Raw genomic sequence first — 17,500 nt, 5'->3', positions numbered from 1 at the left:
TTTCACCCCAAGGGTAATGAGACGGTAAATTATTCTGATATGTGTCTCTGAAATGTAGCATACCCATTTAGTGCAAAGTAAAGCGTACAAACGACTGTAATAATAAAGAATAAAGTGCATCACAGATAAACTGAAAGGGAGCAAAGAACCTTGTGTATACCAACAGAAAGACATATACTAAAACTGATAAACTGATAAAAGGGTTAAAAGATAATTTGTTGCGGGAAAAGTTCGTATCTCTCAGTTGCTTTGCAAATTGTAGAGACGCTCTCCACCAGCCGTGAAACATTCCAAAACAGTTATAAGTTATCTAGATCTTCTTCAGAAAAAATTCTTACGGGGGCGCCTTCAGGCGAGGTTTTAATGTACATCTTACCGTCCAACGTCCAAACACTAGTAAGCGTTCCTTCCTGCCTTCGTTTGTTGGCTTTTCCGACCATCCTTCTCCTGTAAGCTGTAAGGTTCTCATTAACAAAAATTCGGTGCTGTTGTCCAGAGGAAGCGTAACTTGGAAAAAGATCCGAGATTTTAACATGCTTTAATTTAACGCGTTCCTTGTAAATTTTGGACTTTACCTTGTGACTGCAAAATTTAACTATAATAGCCGTGCCCCTCCTCAGCTTGTGAGAAATCTCGATGTCCTCGGGCTCTACAGTTATGTTCAAAGCTTCGGCCACTTTAATGACTGCCGTATCCGTATCCGAATATGCATTTTGTGGTATTCCGTGTATTTCTAGCGAGTTCTTTCGTGTGTATTGTTCCAAATCGTCGAAAGCAGACCACAATTGTTCAGTTTCTTCCTTCTGCTCTCTAAAGTCATCTTTCACCGCTTTCAGCTCTCTCCTCGTTTCCTCCAGAAAATCTTTTAAGGTCTTGTTTTCGTTCTTCGTCTTTAGCAAGGAGTCCTTCAGATCATTGAGTTCCTTCTCATTAAAATTTGCGGAGTCTTTTAATTCTTCAATTTCCTTCCTAAGTTTTAGATTTTCGGTGAGTACCGCCGCTATTTGGATCTGAATATCCACCAATAACTGCTTGATTTCGAGGAGGCTTGGCTGTTCTTGTTCGTTTATCTTGTGTATAGATTCTTCAATTCCTGCACCATTGTCAGCGGCCATATTGGCCGTCTTCTTCGCAGTACTTGTCTCGGCTTCTTCTACCGAGCCACGATCGCCTCTCTTATTTTTCTTTGCGGGCATTATCGTTTGCAAAGGCGCATTTCTTACTCTAGAATATTTATACTATAATTTGAAAAGACTACATGTCGGAGAAGCGTCTACTGTGCAAAACTAAGTGGATGTCAATGAAACACGTCCGGCCACCATGATCTTCCGCGCAATTGCCCTTTTTTGATTTGGATACAGAGCTAAATAGAAGTAGGAGAAGCAGCCACTATGACGATATCAAAGACAACGATAGCGACTCTTTGGACTGGTACCAATCGAACATAAGTGGCTACTATAAGTTCAATATCAAGATCAGTTACTTAAACATTAACAGCGTGGTTAACAAAATCGATGAGGTCAAAGAGTTGCTAAATAGAAATATGTTTGATATTCTGTTTCTAGCCGAAACAAAGATTGACAGTACTGTCTCTTCGCACTTGGTTTCACACCCAGGATTTCGCACCATTCGCAAAGATCGTAAGAAGGGGGCTGGAGGTCTGCTTGCCTACATCAGGAATGACCTCTCGGCATATCGACGCTTAAAACTTGAAAGTAGCAATATTGAATCCATCTGTTTGGATGTCAAGGGCTCCAATAACAGTCGCTTTATAGTGTGTGGTTGTTACAGAAGTCCAACTAAGTGCAAGGAATCTGACTTTCTCGCTTCCCTATCAACAGCTGCCGAAAATATGTATAACACCAGAAGGGAACTGCTTTTACTTGGAGACTTCAATATGGACATGTATGAGAACACAGACGAAAGCCGTTTTCCTGATACAAGGCTGGTTGATTTTTGTAATCGATTCTGTCTCTCAAACCGAATCGATAATCCGACAAGAGTAACTAAAACATCTAAAAGTCTCATCGATGTCTTGTTAACTAGTCATGCGGAACGTTATGCTACAAGTGGCTCTTTACACCTTGGACTGAGTGATCACGACTTAATCTTTACAGTGCGAAAAAATAAGAATTCAAGGCCAAAGCCGCGATTGATCGAGTTTAGGAGTATGAAGAATTTTAAATTGCCTGACTTTTTGGCTGACTTAAAAAGGGTCCCATGGTCTTCGGCCTACACATTCGACAATGCCAATGATGTATGGGCTCATTGGCGAGCACTTTTCAAAGATGTTCTTGACCAGCACGTGCCCCTAAAGAAAAAGTGGATTCGAGGCGACCAGTTACCATGGATATCACCTGATCTGCTGCGTGAAATTTCGCACCGAAATAAATTATTCAAGCGCCACAAGTGAAATCCTACATCTACTTCTTGGGATGACTATAAGCGGCAACGTAACAAAGTTACGTCGCTAAAGCACAATGCTGTGAAAAGGTTCTGCTGTGACACCTCCTTTAGTGCTAAACATCCGGGCGAATTTTGGAGGAAAATGAAGCCCCTTTTGCCAACTAGTTCGGGTAAAAACACACAAGGCGTCATCCTCGTTGAGGACAGTGGCGTTGTTTCTGACCCTGGGCGTGTGGCCGAAGTCTTTAGTGATTACTTTGCCAATATTATCCAGCTAGAGCATAGATCTGACACTGACTACACTGACCATCCGAGTATAAGGGCAATAAGCAATGTTCGTTTCTCAAGCGAGTTCAATTACGCCCCAGTCAGTACTTCATATATCTGTAACATTTTAGATCAGCTTAATCCGAGAAAGGCAGTTGGGGTAGACGGCATTTCACCACGAATCTTGCATTTGGGATCCCCAGTACTTGCCGAAAAGGTGACTAATTTGATCAACTTCTGTATCCTGAATCGTTCATTGCCGTCTGAATGGAAGCAAGCGCGCCTTACTCCTGTCTTCAAACGGGGAGTTGACACAGACAAAGCAAACTACTGCCCTGTCTCAATATTAACTTCGCTATCTAAAGTGTTTGAGAAAGTCATTTACGATCAAACTTGGAATGCATTTCATAACGTTTTGTCTTCTAACTTATCTGGATTTATGAAAACTCACTCTTGCTGCACTGCATTGCTAAAAATGACGGAAGATTGGAGGAGCAGTATTGATAACAAGGAAGCTGTAGCGGCGGTCGCTGTGGACTTGAGCAAAGCGTTTGACGCCATAGACCATAGCCTTCTGCTCGCGAAGTTGAAGGCCTATGGCTTTTCTACACGTGCCTTGGAACTGATGTCCTCCTACCTACTAGGTCGTCAACAATGTGTCAGATTAGATGGCGTATGCTCTGACTTCAAAACAGTTAAATCTGGCGTTCCTCAAGGTTCACTATTGGGTTCGTTGTTCTTCAACATATTCATTAATGATTTGAATTTTTTTCTCATTGCGGCTGTACGCTGACGACACGACTGCCTACCTGTCAGATGTATCTCCCACCATTCTAGAATTTTCCTTCAACAAGGATCTCTTCTGCTCTGAGAAGAATAAGGCGTTTTCTTCCTCATGATGCAATGATAAAACTTTATAAAGCATTTATATTACCTCATCTCGAATACTGTGGTCCTTTGTTTGTAGGCATAGGTACGGGTCAACGCAAACGTCTCGAAGATGGCAACTGTTATATTTTGAGAACATTAATCGGGCACAACAAGTCAATGTCATACGACGAACTGCTCACTGTGGCTAGCATGACATCTTTATATTGTAGGCGCTTACATCAGGCGTTAATACTTCTTTTTGAATGTCTAAATGGTACGAATCCTACATATATTGCTAGCCTTTTTAAATACAGGCATACACCGTATAGGATAAGAGGCGAGGGCTTGAATTTGGAATTACCTAAATTTAATTGTAAATTTAAGAAGAATTCTGTCACTTATTCATTAACTAAGTTATGGAACAGTTTGCCTTCTCATGTGCGTCTTTCAAGTGATTCTAGTGATTTCAGAAGTAAATTGCAGGATTGCAGTTTTTTAGAACGTGTCTTATAGTGTACAATCGTAGCTTTTAACTGCTTTTAGAACGAGTTTTAGAGTTTTCCAAGTCACGTTTTTAGTATGTGGCTTTTTATTGTTTTTAGAATTGAATTGTATTATATGGCTGTAATTATTATAGATTTTATTTATACACGTTCGTATTTTGAACGAGTTTTATAGCTCGAGTTATAGCTCGAGTTTTATAGAAATTTAAAGAGAGGTGTAATTATGCATTTTGCTGGGCCAAAAATTCGATTGTATGGCTGAGGAAAAGCGAGGGATCTCGACCCATCGCAATCAAGAGTTCAAGGGATTTAGATAATCTTATTTCCCGTGAGCAGTCATCAAGTTAAGGAAACATAAGTCAAGTAGCAATACAACCAACTAAGGTAAACAAAGCTCTCTTACAAGAGCTTCCGTACTATTCATGTGATATTATTCGTTCTCACGGTCAGTTTAATAATAGTTTAAACACAAGTCTCCCTACCAAGAAATATCTTGAGCGTTTACCAAGTTTTAATGAATTGGATATATTTACTCTAAACAGTTTTCCCGATAGAAGGTCTGATTTTGATCCCTATACCACAGCTATCAGCTGTAGATACTTTTCTCCCCATAGTTTCTGTCATTCTAAAAGACAATTCCAGATTTCGTCTAATTCAACCGATGGACTTTCATTTTTTCATACCAATATTAGAAGCCTGAAAAGTAACTTAGAAAAATTTCAAACCCATTTACTAGAAGAGCTTGATTTTCATTTTAACATAATTGGAATCACAGAAACTAGAATAAGAAATGAGCTTGGAGATTTGGATTTTAATCCCATGATACCTAATTATAACTTTGAGTATGTGCCGACGCCCCTTTCAGCTGGAGGTGTTGGCATATACATTGATCAAAGATTCAAATATACAGTTTTTGAAAAAACCATCACACTAATAGCTATATCTCTTTGGAGCGTAAGAAGTTCATCAAATACTTAGGCGTGCTCATCGATGAAAATCTTTCATGGAGTTACCACATTGCTCATGTTGCATCAAAAATAAGTAAATCAATTGGTATCATCTCTAGGATAAGGCATTTTGTACCACTGAGTACTTTACACCATATCTACAGGTCACTCATTCAACCATACTTAATGTATGGTATAGTAGCGTGGTGTAATACTGCAAAAGTTCATAGAACTAAACTTTTGACCCTTCAAAAACGAGCTCTTCGCCTAATGTATTTTGCTGATTACAAATCTCATGCAATACCTTTCTTCATTTCTTCTCGTCTTCTTCCTTTAGATATGCTCTATTTTAAATCTGTGGCTGTGATTATGCATGATGTATCAAGCAACTTCACACCTCCTAAAGCCCGCCGCACACGGTGAGAAAAGAGCTGAGCAAACTGCCTCGCGAGGCGGTTTGCTCAGCCGTTTCCTCACGTGTGCGGGTAAATCTTGGTGAGAAATTCGCCTCGCGAGGCCGTGAGGAGAAAATCAAACATGTTTGATATTTTTTGCCTCGCGAGGCAAACTCCTCATCGTGTGCGGCCATCGTGAGAATCGAGCTGAGCTTGGTCAAGCAAACATCCAATAGAAATACATGGCATACTCACGTGACTTCAGTGGTTCAAGATGGCGTCGGGTAGTATTTTGAGTGAGGTAATACTGGAGGAGAAACTCGTGGAATTATGGCCTGAATACACGTGCCTTTATGACGTGAGTTCTACAGAATTCAAGAACAGGGATCGACGGGAAGTCGCAATGTCTGAAATAGCGGAAAAGTTGGGCCAGAACGGTAGGTCGAACCTGCACCAAATTATGATTTTCCTCGAGCTAGCCAGAAATTAAATTTAGTAGTTTGTGCATGTAGCTTCTTTTTGGTTTTATAAATTAGATGTATTGCGCCATTTTTGTTGTAAGTATTAAAATGTTAGAAATGAAAGAATGAAAAATGCCCAATCAACGCATGTTAACTTGTCTTGAGTGTTTCTGCATTCTTGTAAGCTACGAAATGTACAGGATATGGAATTCCTGACGATTTCATGATTGTTTTCAATTCATCCTCATTCATTTAGGTTTACCACTTGGTTGCCTGATGAAATGGACATGTTTCAAGACAGGTGGCCTTGGGTTTAAATACCAGTTTGCAGGTCATGGGTCGCCGGAATTTGTTGCTGTTTATCTGGGTGTCTTGTTTTTAAAAGCAACATATAATATACAAATGGAATTTATTTAGGAAAGAGTGAGTTGAAGAATCTGTCTAAAGATTTCCAATTTTGGTGTACTTTTGAAGCAACTCAGTGCTAAAAGCTATATTCCTGGACCACTCTGAAAATATCAGCTCCTTCAACAAAGGTGCTTCTTGAAAGAAATGGATGGTTTTCAGTAATAATGTTGTCCACTGTTTAAAATGCCATTCTTGTCTGCTCTCTTTCTTTGACCATACCTATAATAATACATTTTTGTGTATTTAATATAGTAGGAAAATATTCAATAATAAAACATTTTATTTGCAGTTGATTGGGTCAAAAACAAACTACGTCAGCTACGAAACAGCTACACAAAAGCAAAGAAGGCACCACCAAGTGGATCTGCCAGAAAGGTGCCCTCAAAACGAACAGCATGGCTCCTTGACAAATTGCAGTTCCTTGCTCCACATGTTGCTACAAGGCCAACTGTCTCCAACTGTGACTTGGTAAGTCTTTCAACATTACAGTTATTGCCTTAAAGAGCACCCAACATCAAAATTTTTATGTTAGCAAAGGTTAAAAATCAAATATGATATCATATACTTTACCTTCGTTTCTCTACATTTTACTGGTACATTTTAATGTGCTTCATAAGGCATGTAAGAGAAAGATGCTGGCAATGGTTTGTCTCATGACCGATGCAGTGAGAGGTTTGGGCCTATTCCTTCGATGTCGTTATAAACTACTTTGCATTATAGTTTAGAAAAAACCTTGCCAATGTAAATTAGTTCTTGACATCATCGAAGGAATAGACCCATATCTCTCACTAGCTCGTCCATGGGACAAATGAATGCCAGCTTTGTTACTCTCTCATACCTCATCAGGCCTATTAAAAGTAAAATATAGAGAAGCAAATGTAAAATAAATGTTAGACATTTCACTTATTGAAAGAAAATTTTTTGAGGTTAGGTGCACTTTAATGGTTATGTATAGTCTAATGAGTTATCATATGATCCTGCCATGGAACTGACCCTAACTCAGACATAAAGTACTCAGTAATCTCCTTTCCTTGCTGCTTAGCAGCATGGGCTGGATTTCTAACTGAGCTCGTAGATAGGCCTGTAAGAGGAGGATCATTTCTCCAAGTGCCTGCAGTGATGGTGTGTTGATCTGTGTTTTCTATTTCTTGAGCACTTAGATAAGCAGACTTGTTGGTTTCGACCATGAAATTATGCAGACAACAGGCAGCTAAAATGAGAGTGACAACTTTTTCATCATTAAGCTTAATGGTTGTCAGAAAGACTCTAAACCTGTTAGCAAGAATGCCAAAAGCATTCTCAACAACACGCCTCGCTCTTGACAAGCGGTAATTGAAAATTCTCTTTGCCTTATCCAAGTTCCTCTGAGGATAGGGTTTCATAATGTTCTTGGATAGAGGGAAAGCGTCATCTCCAACTATATGATAATCTACTGGACTTGGAATTCCCTCAATTGTTTTAGCTGGTGGGATGTTGAGGGTGTTTCTTTCCAAAGCTTGCTTCAATGATGATCCTGCGAAGACACCTGCATCTCCAGCACGGCCAGGTGCACCAACATCCACGTACAAAAATTTGTAGTTAGCATCAACAAGTGCGAGAAGTAACACACTGAAAAAGTGCTTGTAGTTGAAGAATTCTGAACCACTATTAGGTGGTTGCTGTATGGCTATGTGCTTTCCATCAAGAGCACCTATGCAACATGGGTAATTCCACTTATTGTTAAATTCACGTGCTACTTTTTCCCATTGGTCTGCTGTATCTGGTACCTTAAAAGAGAGAAGTTTTAAAACATTATTCTTGACTGTTTACTTGTTTTATCATCACTAAAATATATTTCAGCCCTCTCCTACCCCAAGTACAGATAGTAGGAACACTGGTGACACTGGTCACGAAGAAATTGATGAGAACAACACTGGTGAAGACGGCCTACATGTATTTCCTTCCAAGGAAACACCAGAAGAACCACAGTCAACAAAGATGCCAATTAAATCACGTCCCAAGACAGCACAGAAACAACGAGAGGAAGAGGAGTTGCAATTGATCAAGGGCATTGCTAATTCTTTGAGTCAAAGTGCTAACAAAAAAGCTAAGAGTGCTCAAGGTGGCCAGTGTGAGACATTTGGTGCTTATGTTTGTGAAACCCTACAAGACCTTGAACCTGTGACTAGGAACATAGCACAACATAACATCAGCAACATTCTCTTCCAGGCACAAATGGGCACACTAACCCAAAACACAATGCATTCAATGTTAGGTCCACAGCACAATTCACCACCATTGGTGCCTGCACAGCAATCAAAACCATTTTCCAACCAACAGCACCAAATGATGATGCCACACCAAATGACTTTGTACCCCTCTGATTGGTCGACACAGGGACAAAGCCCTACCTGTAATAGATTTGATTAAGTGATGAGCATTCTAAGCATTTTTTAATGTTAATGTTGTGTTGTTTAACATTTACTATAAAAGGACTACAAGAAAAGGTTCCTTTTTCATTTTTAATGTTATTGTTGTAAGTTACATTTCTGGCAAGACAAATAACCAAATACATTACCTTTAGATATTCTGTTTTCATTGTAGTAAACAAGGCTTCACAAGTGTCAAAAACTGCTTGAGACAACGTGCGTTCCCCCCTCCTGAATAGAAAAGCCAAGTCACTGAATTTTTCACCTGTAAAATAGGAAATCAGTTGCAATTTGACAGTTCTCATCAATATGTTGTCATATTAGACAAAGTTAAGGTGATCCATGCATTTAAAAAAAAACGCAACTAGATTTTGAAATGTTATCCAAGTCTGGCATTCCTTAACCAGACAAAAACTATACCCCCACCTCCCATTAACCCACTGACACCTGGGACTGAGACTTAACAGATTGCCACGCAATTTTACTCGTCAACTCGGGAAGTCCTTTTTGAGAAATCAAGTGGCCGAATGCAAAAATGGCCGCCAACAAATTATTCTTTTGTCTTTGTGTTATGTAGCCCAACTAGCCTCGTTTTACAGCCCAAATTCTTTCAATTTTACGCGTGTGAACGAGGTTAGTTAGGGGCCGACCATTTAACTTTTGGGGGCAGGGGTGGGTGATTTAAAAAAAAAATTTCCTGCAAGCGCTTGTCGGAAAAAAAACATTACACGCAGAACAAATTTAACAGAAAGCTTATGGGGAAAAAAAAGGGAAAAAAAATATCCTGCACATCAGATTGCTTGAAAATTGAAAATTCTTGCTGACCAGAAATCACCCACCCTGGCCAATTGTTAAATCTGCTGACGTTTCCCATTGCATTTGTCAATGGAAGCAAAACAAATGGTTCTTTTCTTTCGTATTTGTTCAGCCCGCTGATCTCTCGTTTTACCAAACAAGGCTTCTTATTCGTGACTAACTTCTCAGTACAGTACATTATTAAGCCAGTCGAGGTCTACGTTTAGTTTGTTTGTTTTCTTTTTTTTTTTTTTTCCGTGTCGGTAAAAGTCTTGCCTGTCACTCCCCTGGTAAGTAGTGTCTTTGTGTATAGAGCCTTCTGCGCGTATTTTCTTAGGATCGAGAGGGTAGTGGAACTGCGTAGATTTCTCTTGTGGACACAGTAGAATCATTAACTTAGCCTGCAATGGCGTCGAAAGTCATGCAACGCGAATGGCGTTTTAGTGGATCCTTAAACAAAATATACCCTTATGGAGCTCAATAATGGAAAGTCAGTTGGATAAACTAGGCATGAATCTCAAAAGCGACGAGTACTGGACTTCGACAACAATCTATCGCCCGTCGAGATGAAATCAAAGTGAGCAGTATTTACCTGAAGTACATGGTAATTTGACACAATTGAGTTTCTTGTCTTCACGCACGCAATCAAATAGGAAGAGGTTTTCGCCTCTAAGAGCAAATATGTTGTTTGTTTCAATAAAATTTTCGCTGGAAAAGGATTCTGTGGTATTTTCTGCCTTTGTGAATTATAATATCATGTTGTGTATTGAATTTTCGAGCTTAAGGTTCAAATGTGATATGGGAGAAGTTTTTTAGTATTGCTCTGTAAGCAGGAAGGGTTCACAGCCTGTTGGAAGCGTGCTTGAGTTTCAACAAAATGAGCCCCAAAATCAGTGAAAACTTGTGACGCAGATGAATAATAAAGTAGCTGCTATTTCCAAAATGATGGAATTACCTGGTGATAAATCACGTCGTACACGTCTTGGAGAGTAAATTTTGACTTTGCATAAACAAGAGTTGGGCGATTGTGATCTTTGTTTTGACTTCGCTCATTTCATTGTCAAACTTTATCACACTTGACAGAAAAAGAAACTTACAAAAACCCAGTATCTTGGGCATATGAATTACGGGGTGGTGACTTCTTTGCCTAAAAGCAACTCACTTAACGAAACTGTCCTTTTTCAAACAACAACAAGGATTCAAACAGCTTCAATTCTTACAGAGTTCGATAAAACATGCGGTGGGGCAACCAAAGCGATGGGAGCTGTGTTGGGGTTTCAGTGTGAAAGTACAAACGGCTACTAACACTCTTATAACTCTTTTTTCATTATTATTTTACTAACCCACAGTCTGCAGTCTGCATTTTACCCTCAGTCTGCATTTTATCCCTGGTCTGCAGTCTGCAGTCTGCGTTTTACACTGACCGGTTATTTGAGTGGTTTTTGGCAACAGAGGTTAATTATTCGTAATGCGATCGCTTCCGTTGCCGTTAGCAATGGGTCGCAAATTTGACACTTTTATCGCATTATCACATTACGCATTGAACCACGTTATCTATTATTCCTAAAAATCTAAAAATATTCGTGCCTTATCAGTTTTTGGTCGAATTTATGTCCAAGAAGGCAGATAAATTGCAGAAAATATTAGTTTTGCATCCAAAAATTCGTAATCAACGCTAAAATGACCAAATTTTGCCTAGAAAACATATTTTACTGTTATTTTTCTTAAATTTTTTCGTTCAACTTTCGCTTTTATAAAATGTTTCAGTTTTCTGTAAATAAGTTATATGCTGTTGGAAAGCTTATTTTCTTAGCTTTAAAATGATGTATTTTTTCCCCCTAACTTAAATATTTTTTGAGAAAAAAAAAACATTTTTTGGCGATGGCTGATTTACCGCGGTTTTCTCGCGGTTGGGAAAGTAGGAAGAAGAGTTAGGCCAGTAGCCAGGTTTTTAACCTCAGAAAAGGATCTGTTTCGTCGTACGAACGTGTGAGGACCTGTTAATTACCTTTTGGTTAGTTTTTGCAAGCCCGGGGGGGGGGGGGGGTACTCCCATATGAAACAGACGGGGATGCTCGTCGTCTCGCTTAGGGGTGTAAATTTTGGATTTTGGTCTCGCTTAGGGTGTTTCGGGCAAAGCGCCAATATTTTAAGCCGCCAAGGTCAAAATTTGCTTAAGTCACGCCCAGATTGGTCTCCTTTAGGAGTCACAAAAAGCTTGAGCCCCCCCCACCTCCGGGGCTGCACGTACCACAGGCAACCCAGTGTACCCTCACGGAGGGTCTAGTTCAGTTTACTTTTTTACCTGTTGCGAGAAACCGTAAGGTTATTGAAAGTTTCTCGCCTGGGGGGATACTTCTTCGCATGAGTGTGTCCTTCTTGGTTATCAAAGGTGCAATCTTGGCCAGAATTGTATCAAAGGACTCTCTATCCAGTCGATGAAATTGACGGAAAGCTTCGGGGTCTTCTGTGTTTAGTTCCCGTAAAAGATTAGGATATGCTCCTTGCAGCTGACTTCTGGAGATCCAGTTTCTTGCCCATGCCTTTGGGCGATCCTTCTGTCTTTTACGACGGCGTCGTCGAAGTAAGAGAATTAGTAGGAGTGCCAACAGTTCTTCATTATATTCCGACGCCATCTTGAACCACTGAAGTCACGTGAGTATGCCATGTATTTCTATTGGATGTTTGCTTGACCAAGCTCAGCTCGATTCTCACGATGGCCGCACACGATGAGGAGTTTGCCTCGCGAGGCAAAAAATATCAAACATGTTTGATTTTCTCCTCACGGCCTCTCGAGGCGAATTTCTCACCAAGATTTACCCGCACACGTGAGGAAACGGCTGAGCAAACCGCCTCGCGAGGCAGTTTGCTCAGCTCTTTCCTCACCGTGTGCGGCGGGCTTAATAACCATCAAGCTGATATTCATCCTTACGAGACGAGATCATCGCAAAGAGGAGATTATTTTCTTAAACGTTCGAGAATAGATATTCAAAAAAAATCTTTCTCAAGAATTGGCGTTAAAATTTGGAATAGCATATCTTGTGAAGTCCGCCAGATGTCAAAATCTAACTTCAAAAATAATGTTGATGATATCCTCTTACAAAGACTGCTAAAATATGATGATTACTTTGATGTTTCGATAATATTGGCAAATTTTGACTCCTTAGTTATGTCAGGTAGTTAAAAATTTGTTTATTCAATTTAAGCTACTTTTTTCATGTTTATTTATGTTATACTGTAAAAGTTTTAAGCTGTTCTCCACTGCACTAACTGTATTCTAAAACTAATTTATTTTATTTTATTTATTTATTTATTTTCATGTGAATGTGTAGTTATGTATTTGTAACCATTTTATCTGGAATATTTATTGTAAGCAATGCTCGCCTCGACTAGCTATTGCTAACTGCGAGCATTGCATAGTTTTGTGATATTTTATGCAAAATACATAATAAAACCTGAAACCTGAACCTGAAACCTCTTTGACGTAACTTGTTAAAGTAAATGATTGATTGATTGAATGACTCGGATCTTTTTTATTGTCATTTATTTTTGTAAGCTGGGAAAAAATATCTTGCCTAAAGTTAGGAGCCCGATTTATTTTGATCTTGATTTCCACAAATACAACGTTCGCACGAAAAATGTTGTTTTTAATCGAAAAAGTGTCCCAGAAAAGTTGCTTTCAAAATGCAGCCTCGCTTCCATGTCAGTGTAAAAAGGCAAAAAAACGCTATTATTAATTGGCGATTGTTCTCTTTAACATAGGAAAATGCCATAAGTCATATCGTTTCAATAAATATATTCATATTGTATTTCAACATTGTTTATCGCGATTTTAAGGATTTTCAAGGCATTTGCAAAGCCCAACGAGTCACGTGACAAGTCACGTGACGTAATTTTTTCTATTTAGCGTGTTGTGTCATATCATTGATTTTTCTACACATATATTAAAGATATGAGAAGAAAACGTAGTATTTCTTTTTAGCCTTGATTCCATGCCGATACAATGGGTACTCTGCAAAAACCACCCCTTAACTCGAAACCTATACCACAATTCGACTCTACGACCTAGCTAGCAGTAATCAGGGGGTCTTACTCTATCAAAAAACGTTTTCAAACCTTTTCTAACTCGTGGGCCCAACAAAACGCAATTTTCACAGTCCTGGCTACCCGACTATAAGGGTGCCGATTTGAAAGATGAATTTTTGTTCCAGATTCTTGCGGCTTTCCATCGTACCTAGATGTAGGGAAAGGCCGCAAATAGCCATGTTTTTTTTGGAGTGGTTAAGCAGATTAAAATGGCGGGAGACTGGCTTAGATGCATCCTTGTCATTCTTCTCAACATCGCGAAGGTGTTCGCGGAATCGGTCACCTAGTCGTCTACCTGTCTCACCAATGTATAATTTATTGCATAACGTACAGGTTATGCAATAAATGACATTTGCGGAGGTACATGTGAAACGATCGGTGATCTTAACAGATCGCTTAGGTCCCAATATCTTGCTAGTGTTAACAATGAAAAGACAAGTTTTGCATCGTGAGCACGCGCATTTGAAAGTGCCCTGTTGCTCGTTAGTTTTGAGTGCGCTTCTAACTAAAAAGTTGCCTACGTTTTTGTCGCATTCAAATGAAATAAGTGGAGGTTGCGAGAAGATTCTACCAGTCTCGGGATCATTTTGGAGTAATTTAAAATTACTACGAATGATGCTTTTGACTGCGTGATTATGAGGATGGAAAGTGAGGGTGAATGGAATTCTGTCATTCTTATCTTTTTGTGACGTTTGTAGTGATGACTGTCGATCAAATTGTTGGGCGCGATGATGGCCCGCTTTGACCACAGAGACAGGATAGCCACGTTTTTCGAAGAACTCGCCCATCTCCTCTGATTTGCTGGAAAAATCGGAGTCATCACTACATAGACGTCGAAGTCTTGGAAATTGAGAATAAGGAATGGAGTTCTTGACATGTGATGGATGTGACGATGAATACAACAAATAACTGTGTGAATCAGTAGGTTTGTAGTGCACACTAGTACATAGCACGTTGCCTCTAATAGAAACTTTGATATCTAGGAAAGCCAATGAAGTTTCCGAAATTTCCCAGGTATATTTAACAGCCGGATGAAAAGAGTTGACGGAGGTTATAAATTGATCGAGTTCTTCTCTGCTGGATGAAATAGCGCTGATGCAGTCGTCGATGTAGCGGCCGTAGACTTCAGGTTTGGGGCTGTTGTACTGATTAAAAAATTGGTGATTAAAAAATTGGTGTTCAACATATCCTACAAAAAGATTGGCATAGCTAGGTCCCATTCTTGTGCCCATCGCTACACCATTAATTTGTTTGCAATAGTTTCCGGCGAATGAAAAACAGTTAAGCGTTAGAACTAGTTTGGCAAGGCGGAGGAGCGTTTCCGAGCTAGGTTCTTTGACAGTGCGTTGATCGAAAAAGTGTTTAAGTGCTTCAAGACCTTCGCTATTAGGAATGACTGTGTATAGAGATGTAATGTCCATGGTGAAAATAAGTTTGTCTTGGCTGGAGAAATTGAAATCGCAGAAAATTTGTATTGCGTGCGTACTGTCTTGAATGTATGATGGCAAAGATTTGACGATAGGCGTCATAATCCTGTCTAAGTAGCTAGAAATGAGTTCGGGAACCTACAGGCAGAAACAATAGGGCGACCTGGGTTGTTGGGTTTGTGAATTTTAGGCAAGAAGTAAATGCACAAAGTTCTAGGGGTGTTGATGATGAGATTAGTGGCAGTGTCCGGTAATTCTTGATTAACTATAAGATTTTGAATGGTGTCTTTGACAAGTTTTTGATTTTTGAAAGTGAGATCTTTAGGGATTTTGGCATAAAACGAGGTATCCGAAAAGTGCCACAAAGCTTCTTTTTGGTAAAGGTCGGACCACCAAACAACTACCGCGCCGCCTTTGTCGGCCAATTTGACAACTATGTCCTTGCGTTTACTAAGATTTTTAAGCGCCGCCCACTCTTCCGAGGAAAGGTTGGAAAGTTTAGTGTTGCGATTGAATTTAAGTTTGTGAATGTTGTGACGGCATTTTTTGGTGAAAAAATCTAAAGAGGCAAATTGTCCCTCTGGGGGAGTCCATTTGTATTTGCGAACTATAAGTGTTTCAAAAATATCTTTATTAGAGGTGTCCGAATCATCCTCTTTGTCGTGAAAAAAGGCTTTTAACTGAACGCGGCGAAGGAATTTTTCAACATCTTGCTAAATAGAAAATTTGTTGGTGCGTTTGGTAATAGGGACAAAAATAAGGCCCTTACTGAGAACAGATTTCTCTGCGTCAGTAAGCGGAAGATTTTCTGGAATTGTAATTACGGTATTATGGCTATGCAATGTAGTGTCGTCGGTAAAATGCGGACCTATTAATTGTTGAAGTTTTAGAGTCTTGGTTTGGTGTAAATGGTCAAACAGTCCAGAATTAAGTTGTCGGATTTTAGCGCGAATCGATTGTACTGCTGGACAGATTTTGGAAAGTTCGGAGCAGCAATGAAGAATTTGTTTGTTAAGTGCCATTCGTTTTTGGCACATAGCTCTAATTGTGATCCTCATAATATTATGCGAAAAAGAATTTTGCGCACATCCAATTTGGTGAAGATACTGATTTGAGTGAGAGAATGTAGACACATGAAAGTTCGAGCGAATCAGGGAAACCCTGGGGTGCTCCAGACTACAACAAATTCGTCCATTTTATTCCTATTAAATGTTTTCAGTGACGATTGTTGTAGTTTTGTTGATAAACGATGCAAGAGAAACTAAGATGGAAAGAACAAACTCTTGACTTTAATGTAAAAAGCCAACATGGCTACCCAGCACGAGGTTCTAACTGAGTACATCATGTGATAAGACATAGAATGTCCATAGGTGAGTCCAACATGTATACAACAAGTCACGAAATGTCCAAAACTACAAAACACACTTAGACAGCTAATAATACGACATGTCACCTTTTAAGACGGTTTTAGAACCGAAGTATTAGCATGCAAAGTAACTCAACAAATAAATCTTTAAACTTTAACAGAAGGAGATCATCGTCGCCTTACAAACATATGAAGTTTCAAGTCTGGGTTTGTTGGTGGCTTGATTACCCGTCCAGACTGTGATCTTGTTAGGTGCGGTGTTGAATCCGCTGGTTTAGCCTTGGCTGTTTTATCACTTGATTTTTTGTGCAATTCTTTTTCATGACTGCTGGCAGGCGATGTTTGCTCCACAGTGCAAGGTGTGTCTTTTGAAGCTCTTGCTGAAACTGCTGCAGGATCAACTGGTGTTGGATCATGATCTGGCAGATTTGTTGTTGTAAATCTTACAGGGACCTGCGACTGGGGTCACTGTTGTGGAAGGATCGTGTGACGCAGTTTGATGTCACGCTTATTTCGCCTGAGCCGCCTGTCCCTCTTTTCGTTGATTATCCAGTATGAGTCTGGCGAGGTATCATTTCAATCAATGTAACCTGGTTTCCACTCATCTGAGCTGTCATCGGTGAACCAGATAGGCTGATTAGGAAGATAAACGTTCTTGTCATGCGTCAACGGTTTCAGATGTGCTGAATGCTTGTCATTGAGGTCGGCCTTTTGCTGATCCGTCAGTGGAGTTGGCTTCATGGACATGCTGAGACGAGTGTTGATTGGTCTAGTGTAAAACAGTTCAGCAGGTGACCGTAATGTGTCACTTATTGGAGTATCAACGTATGTTATGAGAGCTTTGGTTATGTCAGTGTCATTTAACCTCTTCTTTAGAATCTGTTCGACTGTAGCGATTGCCCTTTCCGCTCGACCATTACTCTGATGATGATATGGACTGGATGTTACATGGCCAATGTCAAGCTGGTTGCAAAAGCATTGAAACCTTTCAGATTTGAAGCATGGGCCATTGTCAGAAATGATCCTTTCAGGCAACCCAAACTTCCTGAAGATGTTGTTTAGAGTTTTAGTAACAGCTTCAGTTGTCTCGCTGGAAAGGGTGTCATAGGTGAAAAAACCAGAATAGTAGTCGACTGTGACCAAGGCTCGTTGGCACTAGAA

At 39.7% G+C, this 17,500-nt stretch overlaps 2 protein-coding genes and 1 pseudogene across 2 annotated transcripts; 2 read left to right on the top strand and 1 right to left on the bottom strand.

The window, feature by feature from the left end:
- Positions 1 to 17,500, top strand: part of LOC138058172 (uncharacterized) — a 249,078-nt pseudogene that overhangs the window by 10,496 nt on the left and 221,082 nt on the right.
- On the top strand, positions 5,400 to 8,867 carry LOC138057021 (uncharacterized). The gene is made up of 3 exons (XM_068903055.1): positions 5,400 to 5,825; positions 6,547 to 6,725; positions 8,097 to 8,867. Exons 1-3 carry the CDS (start codon positions 5,663 to 5,665, stop codon positions 8,664 to 8,666), a joined length of 912 nt encoding a protein of 303 aa, XP_068759156.1. The 5' UTR covers positions 5,400 to 5,662; the 3' UTR covers positions 8,667 to 8,867.
- LOC138056943 (uncharacterized) lies at positions 6,438 to 12,283 on the bottom strand. Its single transcript, XM_068902967.1, has 3 exons — positions 11,766 to 12,283; positions 8,815 to 8,930; positions 6,438 to 8,023 (listed from the first exon to the last, which is right to left on the bottom strand). The coding sequence occupies exons 1-3, from the start codon at positions 12,094 to 12,096 to the stop codon at positions 7,214 to 7,216; spliced, it is 1,257 nt and encodes a 418-aa protein (XP_068759068.1). The 5' UTR covers positions 12,097 to 12,283; the 3' UTR covers positions 6,438 to 7,213.

The sequence above is a fragment of the Montipora capricornis genome, chromosome 1 (genome assembly GCF_036669925.1).
Source record: "Montipora capricornis isolate CH-2021 chromosome 1, ASM3666992v2, whole genome shotgun sequence".
Lineage (NCBI taxonomy): Eukaryota > Metazoa > Cnidaria > Anthozoa > Scleractinia > Acroporidae > Montipora > Montipora capricornis.
Note: the sequence above shows the minus strand (reverse complement) of the source record. Positions and strands in the feature narration are given on the sequence as shown.

Bases quoted from the DNA above. Each gene is read 5' to 3' on its own strand.
- LOC138057021 (XM_068903055.1), top strand. From the start codon at position 5,663: ATGGCGTCGGGTAGTATTTTGAGTGAGGTAATACTGGAGGAGAAACTC. The intron at 5,826-6,546 runs GTAGGTCGAACC...TTTTATTTGCAG, and splicing joins GGAAAAGTTGGGCCAGAACG to TTGATTGGGTCAAAAACAAA. The intron at 6,726-8,096 runs GTAAGTCTTTCA...AATATATTTCAG, and splicing joins CTGTCTCCAACTGTGACTTG to CCCTCTCCTACCCCAAGTAC.
- LOC138056943 (XM_068902967.1), bottom strand. From the start codon at position 12,096: ATGGCGTCGGAATATAATGAAGAACTGTTGGCACTCCTACTAATTCTC. The intron at 8,931-11,765 runs GTAAAAAAGTAA...CCTATTTTACAG, and splicing joins CTTACGGTTTCTCGCAACAG to GTGAAAAATTCAGTGACTTG. The intron at 8,024-8,814 runs GTAATGTATTTG...CTCTCTTTTAAG, and splicing joins TGAAAACAGAATATCTAAAG to GTACCAGATACAGCAGACCA.